General features: G+C 39.8%; 1 protein-coding gene across 1 annotated transcript in view; it reads left to right on the top strand.

Annotated features, from left to right (window-relative positions):
• Positions 1–3,682: 3,682 nt before the first annotated feature.
• The window catches only part of LOC119409567 (acidic amino acid decarboxylase GADL1), a gene marked incomplete at its 3' end in the record, with an annotated part of 12,019 nt that continues 3,941 nt past the window's right edge, over positions 3,683–11,760 (top strand). Inside the window, 1 exon segment of the mRNA XM_037676468.1 lies at positions 3,683–3,789. Within this exon segment, the coding sequence (XP_037532396.1) occupies positions 3,771–3,789 (19 nt within the window).

The raw sequence follows: 11,760 nt of genomic DNA, 5'->3' as shown, positions 1-11,760 counted from the left end.
GTGGATAGTTTGTCCATCAGGGTTTGGGGGATCATGGTGTTGAAGGCAGATGTGAAGTCCACAAAGAGCATACGGACGTAATGGTTTGCTTATATTAGCAAATGTATGATAAAGGTTAGAAGTAAGAGAAAAGGTGTTGTTTATGTATATTGCCCAAACTACTTTAACTGGCTATTTTTGTTGTGAAGAAGCAGTGGTTCTAGTCCAGGCTACACACAGATGACAAAGCTCCTAACCCTAACCCTAACACTGAAAATGACCATGCCAAAGAGTAAAGCTCTTTATAGCAACTTGTATGCAGGATCTCATTCTGTCAACCATGAGCCATAACCATACGTGAGGTCTGAAATGTAGATAGACCAGTAAACTCAGAGCTTTTGTTGTTTGACTAAGCTCCTTTTTCACCATGTTAGACCACTGACAAACGTCATTACTCCAGACAAGTCCCCAGTTCATCAGTTCATCTGCCACACCAGCCTGCATCACTCATGAACAAGATTCCCAAATACTTTAGCTCCTCCTATTATGGTTCACTTCATTCCAAAAAAACAAGAGACCATTCTGCCTTTTTTTCAGTTGCAAATTATGGCATAAGATTATAGATAGAAGAGTCGACTCTAATCCCAGCTTCACACTTAAACGTGAGTCACAGAACCACATATTCAAAAAGCAGAGACAAGACCATGAGTTTCCCAAACTCGATACCCTCCTTTTCACGGCTGTACCTTGTGATCCTGTTCATGAACACCACAAACAGGATTGAATACAAGGTGAGGGCAACCCTGGCAAAATCCAACATGCACCGTGAATGAAGTCAACTTTGTGCTGCCGATACAAACGCAACTCTTGCTTTGGTTATACAGGAATTACAGTAATAAGATTTCTACAAATCCACCAAGGATTAAAGATTAAGAGAGTCAAACTTCCATGATCCCTGTCTGCAAGAGTAAAGATCTGGTTCACTGTTCCATGACCTGGCTAGAGCCTCCTGGATCCAAAGTTAGACAGCAATTGGAGCCTTCTTTCCAACACCCTGGAGTATTTTTTTTCTCCCAGAGGTTGAGAAGTGGGATTTTTTTGATAGCTGGAAGACATTTTATGGTCTCTCTGATAAAATAAATAGTTACCACCATTCCAATCTAACACTGCAAGTGTTGTCCTAGCCCTTCATGCAAGATTGAAGAGTTCTGTCAACCATAACAGCTACACAATGTCCAGTGCCTTCAACAGCTCAGAGCCATTCTCGTCCACTTGTACCACACTTCCGCTGGTGAACTTATTAACTACCTCAGTGATCTCCCGCAAAGGTAATGAACTAATTCTCCCATGGGTCCTTAGAGTCTGCATTCTCAAAGGTGGACAAAGTGACTAGATTAATAAGACCCTCAAAGGGATTCTTTTTTTCCCCACCAAATGGGCTCCAATGTTAAATCAGAGCAAGAATTTGCTTGGCACTTGCTCTTTCTGTTTACATTTGCTTCAGCTCTACCACCAAAGAACCTGTGCTAACTCAATACCGCTTTTGCCAGGAACTGGGGGTGGGTTCAAGGAGACCGACAACCATCTAAAATGCTTTGAGTGTGATGTTTTAAAATCCTGATTTGGTTAGTGATTACTAACAGTCATTGCTGTTTAAAGCAGATTATAAAATAGACATGCACTTACAACAAGCCTTGAAATGTGCAATGTGGAAAACAGGAACTGTTTGAATAGACTGACGTTTTTTAAAGAATTTACTTTGAACATCACAAGAAAAAACCTTGCCTCTAACCATCTCCTCCTGCGTACTGTCCCTGAAAACCATACATTATATTAATGCATTTGAACTGAGACACCTCCCAGTCAACACTCCTGCACTGTTGTTGTTTTCTTGTGACACAAAGTAAGAGTTTCACTTTGTTTTTAGTCCTCAAAAAAGGGCTAGTTCTTGTTCTCGTATTTGCAGTCCTTGTTTTTTTGTGTGCTGTTTTTTACAGTTTGAACCATATAGGTTGTACAATGTATAATGTATTTTTAAATTTATTTACATTTGTTTCTGATGTATTTTCATGGCAATAAGACAGCATCACATATGGGTGTAGCATAGTTACTATATTATTTTTGGGTTGTTTTCTGCATTTTTGTGGACCTGAAATTACTTCTAAAATGTGCAGATTTTAAGATGTAAAAGAGTGGTGCCATGTCTCTATAATTTTTGAAACAACAAATAAAATAAATGTAGAGAAGAAAAAAAACTATTCCCACGTGGATGGTCTGAAAGTATGATCGTCATCATTACTGATGCAACTCACCTTTTACAACTTTCGCTTAACTAGTTTTTCCCACGCAACATGAACTTTGGTCCCTACTTTGTCCTTCAGTTTAGACCTACATTGTGCTCCTCTTTCTTTCTTTACACTGATTAATGAAATACCCCATGTGACCTATGCAGACAGTTCTTGGATTTTGTAATTTTCCACTGTAAGGTTGGGTTTAGTAACTTTCCACAGTGAATGAGAGACCAATGTTCATTCTAGGGGTAACAGAGTAGAATTCAGCCACTTGGTTGTGGCTTACATAACCATGTATTTGTCTTCAGTTCTCATATGTTTCACACATGTGCTTAATCTTTCTTGTGCACCAATGCCTCAACTCTGCTCTGCAAAGTGCTGCTACTTATGAGCAGAAAAAACATTGAAACTTAAGGCACAGTATAAAACTTTAATTAAGTCAGTAACTTTTGCATGCACGTGATATGTAATTTAAAACCGTACTATCAAAAACATTCACAGAATGAAAAAAACTTTGCAAGCATGAATGTCTCATAATCACTGTATAACCTTGACAATTGTGCAGAAATTAAGCCAAATGTTGATGTAGCAGTAACTGAGATTAATTCCCAACACATAGCTACTCTAAACATTAATTGATAACAAGAATGCTGATTTAAAAACGTTGCCATTCACTACTGTAGTCAACAGTGTTTGTCTGTTAGCAAAATATCTCATGAATGACCAAATGTATTTTAATGAAACATTCAGGTAATAATTATTGGATGTGCCTTTACAATTAATTAAATTTTGGAGATGTCCATGCTTATCTTTTATCAAACTATCCCTTAAATCGCTTAGCACATTTTAATGAAACTTTCAGAATTAATAACTTAACATAAAACTGCTTTAAATTCATATAAATCTTCCTTTAATTGATGGTTGGCATTTAATTTTGTTCTAACTTTACTTTTTGTTATGATGCTGTCTTAGTCAAGGTCACAAAGTTCAATGCCTCTTTAAATATTAGCCAAGCTATTATTTATGGACTAACACTGATTTGGCTGCCAGTGGACAGCAGAGTTCATTGAGGTTCATTATTCTTGGTAGCACCATTTTATTATCTTATCTGTAATGAGCTTATTCTTTATGCCACTGAAGATTCCCTGTATTGTTGCACTTGCTTTAGGGTTCCCTTAAACTGAATAGATTTTAATGTAGATCTTTGTTTTTAAACCTGCATAAAAATGTACTTTAAAGAAAAGTTGCAAACGTAAGAGGCAGCTTTGCTCCATGCTTCAGACTGTCCTGGATTAGTCTCAGACATCAGTGGGAAATTCCATGACATCAGGAGAGTCCGACCCTCTGCATATTTAAACAGGCAGCTGTGTGTGTGTGTGTGTGTGTGTGTGTGTGTGTGTGTGTGTGTGTGCGTGTGCGTGTGTGTGTGTGTGTTTGTATACGTGGACGTCCTATACATTGCCGGGGAGAAAGTAGAACTGCAACACACTTGAAGCAAACATGGAGAGGCAGATGAATGGTGAGTATTTTGGGAGCTTATCATTTCCACTATATTTGACTATTCCTATTTTTTGTATAAATGTTGCTTCAACATGCACTGCATTGTTTCTGTGTGGGTTTTTTTTTCATCTTCCCTACTTTAGCAGCAGATTTGTGCTGTTGTCGCCTTTCACACATGTTAATTCAGGAGATAGGTGCTATGACTTTTGAGATTATCAAAAGATCTAACTATATTTGCAAATGTTTTCCTTAAAAAAACATTGAGATTATGCAATTCCTTGAGATAATGTTCTCCTAGAAATCTGCTTCAACATACTTTCTCTTCTTTTGTTTTCTTATGCTAGTTTTTAGCTACTGATGTATTGTCTTTTGCTTTTAGCTAGCCTTTTGCTACTTTTAGATTTGAGGTAGCCTTTTACTATGTTTACCCTTTAGCCATTCTTTGCATGTTTTGCCTTGTAGCTACCTCTTTCCTACTTTCAGCTAGCCTTTTACTACTGTAAGTTCAGCTACCCTCATATTATTTTGGCTTTTAGCAAACATTTGCTACTTTTTCTAGCAAGCCTAATGCTATTTCAAGTTATAGCCTTTTGTCACATTTTGCTTTAAGCTAGCCTCTTAACTACTTTTTGTATCAAGCTACCATTTTAGCTAGCCTTCTGCTACTTTAGTATGTTAGCCATGTTTGCTGTGTTTAGCTGTTAGAAAATGTTTTACTACTTTGAGCTTATACCTACAGTTTTGCTACACTTATTCCTTAGCTAGCCATTTATTAAGTTTAGCTTTCAGAAAAACTTTATCTATGTTTAGCTTCTATTCAGCTTTTGATACTTTTCACTGATATTTTTTCTGCTTTGAGATGGCCTTTTACTTTTTGTTTTTAACAGATGTTTTTCTTCATTTAGCATTTAGCTAGCCGTTGGCTATATTTAGCTTATAGCTACTGTTTAGCTACTATTAGCTGTTAGCTAGCCAGTTGATACTTTTAATGTTTAGCTATTGTTTTGCTATGTTTAGCTTATAACTAAACTTTTGCTTTTTATCTTTTAGGAAGTGTTTTGCAGTCTTTACCTAGCATTTATCTGCTATAGTTTTTTGCTAGGATTTTACTCCCTTTTGATTGTAGCTTGGCCAACGTTCTGCAGCCATCATAACAGTATTCAGCATCGTTTTTGCAGAAAAATTGAATTCATATGTTTTTGTTTTCAAGGCTGTCAAATAATGTCAGATTCAACAGAATTGACCCTAATAATTTATTACTGTACCTAATGTGCTGTAAATTTACTAGCACAAATAACAACTCAAAAATGCCACCATTTGAAAAAAGAGTTTAAAAAATTGAGTCATTTTACAGAAAACAAACAAATTAATTAAATGCGTAGCATTCCTTAAAGGAGTGCAGATTGCCCATCACTTCATTCCAGAGTTTTAGACTAAGATTATTAAATGGGAAGAAATTAAGGACTTGTAGGCATTTCAGTCATACCTTAAAACCTTTGCAATATTGCAAGATGTCATGCTCAGAGTAGGCTATGTGTTGTGAAGTGAGCTCAGCTACTATCACATGAAACATTAGCTCATTATCTCTTAAATGCAGTTGAGGTATACACATTCCTTTGTTGATTCATGTCAATTAGTTGTGGCGGCAATTTTATTTATTTTTATTTTTTGTTAACTTTAAAACTATCCAATGTAAATGTGTAATAAGTGATTACTATTTTATTTTTTTAATAGTAAATGAATATTAATTCATATTTAATATAATATATTTAATTAATAATTAAATATAAATTAAATTAACAGGTCTCTAATGAAAATGAGTTCTTGTGGCTCAATGAGACTACCTGTATAAATAAAGGGTAATGAAATGAAAATAGTATATAAATCTGTTTAAAAATTCATGTTATTTTACAAACAGACAAAGAGGGATGACTCCAAAAGTTACTGGTAAAGTTTAAAGCAAAGATCTCTTGTAATAAAGAGCATTTTAAGTATGTGTTATGAATGACTTTCAGCTATACCACAACAGATTTTAACACAATGTCTATAAAACTGACAGATTTATAGGTATTTTTATGTTTTATAAGGTCATTGCAGCCATTGTTGGGTTAACTCCAAAAAGGTAATTGTTGTAGATGATGATCCAATTGTTATTTTATAAAAACATTTTTTAAATCTTTTCATTGGTTCATGAGATATTTAGCTAACAAACTGACAGAATAGACCCCAGATAGTTAAAAGACAATTTTTAAACATTGTTCTTAGCCTGATAGAACTTAAGCAGGTTTTTATCAGCAGGGTTGCTGCTTCTCTGTACTGCTGACATTACTGCAATGGAACACTTAAATCAGTAGGTTTGTAACCTAACTCTAAACCACATCAGAGTTTAAACTAAAGAATGTACCGGTAACTTCTTTTATGTAAGAAGTGTTTGCATTTTGTATCTATTTCAAACAGCCCAGATAAGATCATGAAATGTATACAGTGTGATCCATAAAAACACACACACACATCAAAGGTTGAATTCTATAGAGGTATCTAGGTCAGAAGTCACGTTAGGCTCTCACCGGCTCAGTGTCCGCAATACCACTACTCCGTCTGTCAGTCTCACGCTCCATTCTTCCCTCATTTCATGAACAAAATGCAAAGATACTTAAATTCCTCCACTTGAGGCAGAACCTCACCGTCCACCCAAAGAGAATAATCCACCCTTTTCTGACTGAAGATCATGGCCTCAGATTTGGAGGTGCTGATTCTCATCCCAGCCGTTTTACAGTCAGTTCTGAACCAATCCAATGAGAGCTGAAGATCACGGCACGATGATACCAACAGGACCACATAATCTGCAAAGACCAGAGATGCAATCCTGAGGCCCCAGAGGCACTCTGCCCCCTGGCTGCACCATCAAATTCTGTCTATGAAAGTTAGGAACCGAATCAGTGACAATGTACTAAGTCCAACTCCCACCCTGAAGAGGTCCAATTTACTGCCGACAATGCAAACCAAACTCTCACACCACTTGTATAGGATCTGAAGAGCCCATAGCAATGAGCCCCCAATCCCATACTCACAGAGCACTCCTCACAGGGTACCCCGAGGAACAATTCAATTCAGTTTCAAGTCAGTTTATTTATAAAGCACCAAGTCACAACAGAATTTGTCTCAGGGCACTGTAAAAAAACATTCCCATACATAAAAAATCAAATTAATAAATGTTATCTATCTAAGGAAGCCAACAGATTGCAAGCACACTGGCAACAGTGGAAAGAAAAGCTCCCTTTTAACCGGAAGAAACCTCCAACAGAACCAGGCTCAGGACGAGTGGCCATCTTCTTTGACTGGCTGTGTTTTAGAGGACAGGAAGGAGAAACAAACGACCACAGTTGAACGCCTTCTTCAACTTCACAAAACACATGTAGTCCTGGATGGGTAAACGCCCATGACCCCTCGAGGACCCTAGTGAGTGTAAAGAGCTCGTCCAGTGTTCCATGGCCAGGACAAAACCCAAATTTTTCCTCCTTGATTTGAGGTTCGACAAATGAACAGACTCACTTCTCTGCGCCCCTGAAAAGACCTTACCAGGCAGACTAGGAGAGTGATGCCCCTTTGGAGCACACCCTACAGTTCCCTTTTTGAAAAGGGAAATCACTACCCCAGTCTGCCAGTCCAGTGGCATGTCCCTTGACGTCCATGTGATGTTACAAAAGCCTGTCAAAAAGACAGCCCAAAATCATTCAGCGCCTTAAGGAAATCAGATCTCGTCCGCCCCCAGAGCCCTGCCGCCATGGAGCTTTTTAACTACCTCAGCTACCTCAGCCACAGTTGTGGACAGACGAACCCTGAAGTCCCCCAATTCAACTGCCTCCATGGAAGACGTGCTGATAGGATTGAGAAGGTCTGAGAATTATTCCTTCCACCTCCCAATGACATAACTTGTTGAGGTCAACAGCACCCCATCTTCACTAAACACACTGTTAGTAAAGCGCTGCTTTCCCCTCCTCAGCCGCCTGATGGTTTGCCAGAATCTCCTCAGAGCCAATCGAGAGTCTCTATGGGTCTCACAGAACTCCTTCCACATCTGAACTTTTATCTCATCAACAGCCAAGGCTGCCACCCACAGCTGCCTCCGAAGTCCCACCAGCTAACAATAGGACTTCTTCAGCTTGAAAGCCTCCCTAACCCAGGGTGTCCATCAACATGTTTGAGTCAGAGTCAGATTTTCTGTATTGGCGTTTGCACCACATATAGTACATGTGGTGTAATGAAATTGTGTACACAGGGTCCCAGTTACATCCAACAATAAAATGTAAAAGAAAAACATTAAGCTGTAAGATATTAAGAAAAATATAATCTAAAAATATGCTAAGCACTAATAGCATAAAAACAATTAAAAAAATATGCCGAACAGCAGCACGAACATGAGTCTGTGTGAGCAGATAAGCACGCATGAACACAGTAACATGAAAGGATGTTTGAAGAAGCACCAACAACATTGCAGCCACAGCTCAAGGCAGCCACCTCATCAAATGAGGTGCAGAACATAGTCCACTCAGACTCAATGTCCCCCGCCTCACCTGGAATGCAATTAAAGCGTTCTCTGAGATGTGAGGTGACTATCTTTCACTATCTTTCTGATGGATTCGTTGGCCAAGTGTTCCCAGAAAACACTCACTACATGTTAGAGCCTACTAGATCTGTTTGGCATCTTCCCCTCCATCTGATTCAACTCACTTCCAGGTGGTGATCAGTTAGACAGCTCAGCTTCTCTCTTCCTCCAAATGTCCAAAACAAACTGCCACAAATCAGATGACAGATCTACAATGTCAGTTATCAATCTATGACCTAGGTATTCTGGTGTCAGGTGCAATTATAGACATCCTTATTTTAGAATATGGTGTTAATGATAGACAAACCATGACTAGCACAGAAGTCTAACAACAGAGCACCACTTGGGTTCAGATCAGAGAGGCCATTCCACCTAGTCACGACCTTCCAGGTCACACTGTCATTACCCATGTGGGCATTGAAGTCCCCAAGCAGAATGAAAGAGTCCGCAGCTTGTGCACCTTCTAGCACCCCCCGCTAAGGACTCCAGTAAGGCCAGATACTCTGAATTGCCATTTGGCACATAGGCACAAACAATCATCAGAGTCTGTCCCCCCCACCTCAAGGTGCAGGGAAGCTACCCTCTCATCTGCTGGAGAAAACACACAGGCACCAAGTTGGGGGTGGGGGGCCAAGAGTAGACCTACACTAGCTCAGCGGCAGCGCCTCTCACCATGGGCAACTCCAGATTGGAATAAGGTCCTGCTTCTCTCAAGGAGATTGGTTATCAAGCCCATGCTGCGCATCAAGGTAAGCCCAACTATATCTAGTTGGTACCTCTCAATCTCTCGCAAAAGTTCAGGCTCCTTCCCCACCAGAGAGGTTATGTTCCATGTCCCAAGAGCCAGCTTTGATAAGCCAGGGTCAGAGAAGCAATGCCCTCGCCTATGGCCACTGCCCCCACCTTTGGTCACTGCCCGTGGCATCATGCACCCGACTCGTATGGTCAATCCTGCAAATGGTGGCCCCACAGAAAGGCAAACACATGTTGCTCATTCAGTATGTTCCTGACCAGGCACCATGGGTAGAAACCTGGTCACCAAATGCTCGCAGATGAGTCCCTCCCCTAGGCCTGGCTCAGGATGGGGCCCCAGCAAACCACATCTGGGCAAGGGACCTCAAGTTCCATAGTTGTCTTTATCCATGCACCTGTGTTGAATTCATAATAATAACTTTATAATAATAATAATAATAAGAGTAATCTATCCATCCATTATATTTACCTGCTTCTTCCTTTTCAGATTGCGGGGGTCACTGGTGCCCATGTCTAGCTATCACTGTGCGAGAGGCAGGGTAAACCATCACAGGGCCATATAGAGACAAATGAGACAAATAACCATTCACTCTCTCACTCACATCTAGGGACAATTTAGAGTTACTTGTAGTGGACTAAGCCACGTCTTCTCCACAAGATGTCAGCAGATCCTCAACAATTTTAACTCAGGCATTGTTTGTGTCGTCCACTAGGGGTGCTATAACTTCCTGTGGCGTCCGGTCGTTAGCTCGTTAGCTAAAATTAGCATCGGCTTGCTTCGGTGAAAACCAACACTTCTGAACGGATTTTTTACACAAACGTGGCAAACTTTCAGCGAATATGCTTCGAATGAATGTAAACAGCGTTTCAGAACACAGCTTTAATGCGCTTTCCAGCGTTAAAAAGCAGATTTTATTCCCTATGAAAACGAATTTCATTTCCGGGTGACGTGATTGACACGTCCCTCATCCAATGAGAACGTTACACACGGTCTTTCTCAACCAATGACGCAGCGTAGGGGTGAGGGGAGGTGACGTCAGTCAACCTTTCTCAGCAAATCAGAGCTTTCCAAAGCAGCAAACAACCAACCACGAAGCGTATTCCCCAGCTAGCAAGTTAGATTAGCGTAAAATAGTTCGTCACTTTTTCGTCTTTTAAACCATCAAAATTCACTTTTTCTGTTAAAAATTGTAACGAAACAACTCCCTGAGCTGCACAGAGAACGGCGCTCCGTGACAAAACGTCTTTCTAGCTATTTAAAACAACTCGTTCGAAGCTCCAGAACCGAGTCGGAACCACAGAACCGAAGCGGACCAGAAGCGTCCGGAACACAGTTTAAACAGAATGAAGCGTTTCCACAGCTCAAAGCCAGCTTAAGTTACACATACAGACGTACAATTCAGCTTTATAAAGACTTGTGACTCAATTTCAGCTTCTCTGTGAGCTTTCTGAGCATCACAGACCAACACGCTTAAAAACATGCAGCATTTCGCTTCAGGCGGTGCAGCTCCAAGCGCGCAGCTCCGGCTGCGTAAAGACGCACGGTTCAACTGTTATTTTATAACACATGCCAACATGAAAATCAATTAGCGCCACTACTTCTGACGGGCAACAGCCATTCTAAGGAGACGCTGGACCGGTAGCGTTAACGGAACACCATATCTGCTGATTATCATCAGAGAGGTAATGGGTCAAGTTTCCTACCAAGCGTACCGAGGCGAGCTGGGCTTCTGATGGAGAGTGTCGGTTCTGGCGAACATTCCTCCCCTCCCATTCAATCTTAACTCCCTCTAAACTTCTTCCCATCTTTAAACTTTTCTATCAAGTAGAAATTCTTCCAGATATTTAGAAATGTCTGTGTAAAATGCTCACCCACATTCATGTGGGCAAAAGATCATAGTTGTACAGTTTTATAAATGTCTGTGGTGCAGCAACGGAAAAATCATGGCCGTATGATTTTTCCTGATTGATTGCTTTATTGTTATTTTCATAATTTGCCAAATTAATGTAAATGTTTGATGTTAAATTTGATTCTGTAAATAAATGACCGCATTCATTTTGATGGGTCAAATATAAATGACGTCTCACGTTTGCATTTCCTTAAATTCAATGCACGTTTTATTCAGTCCAGAAAAATGAGGAACTCGCGTTAAATGATGAATATATCCCAGCATCTGTTCATCTACATACTAATCAGCCTAACATGCATGTTTTTTGTCTGTGGAAGGAAACAGGAGTACAGTAATCCCTTGCTACTTTGTGGTTCATTTTTCGCAGACTCCCTCTATCACGGTTTTTCAAAGTAAGATTGGACATGACACACAATTAGCTGATTGATGGATGAGCCACATGATCGGCATGGAATTTTTATTTAAAATAAATTATTTAAAATTATTTAGCACCTGATGCACCTTTGTGCAGCCCACACTACAGGATAAGGTTCCTGCTGCAGTTGTTCTATGTGCAAAGCGTAGAAGTGGGCGTGGCCATTAACGCTTGCAGGTGGCTGAGAGCAGAGGAGGCAAAGAGAGGGAAATCATGACATTCTGTGCTCTTTTAGCATGTTTAGAGTTTAGAAACATTGTTTAGAATATTGCAATAGTGAGGGAAGGGTTTAAAACACTTACACAT

The sequence above is a fragment of the Nematolebias whitei genome, chromosome 5 (assembly GCF_014905685.2).
Source record: "Nematolebias whitei isolate Nwh7 chromosome 5, NemWhi1, whole genome shotgun sequence".
Taxonomy (NCBI): Eukaryota; Metazoa; Chordata; class Actinopteri; order Cyprinodontiformes; family Rivulidae; genus Nematolebias; species Nematolebias whitei.
The sequence above is the reverse complement of the archived record's forward strand: the minus strand, read 5'-3'. Positions and strand labels throughout refer to the sequence as shown.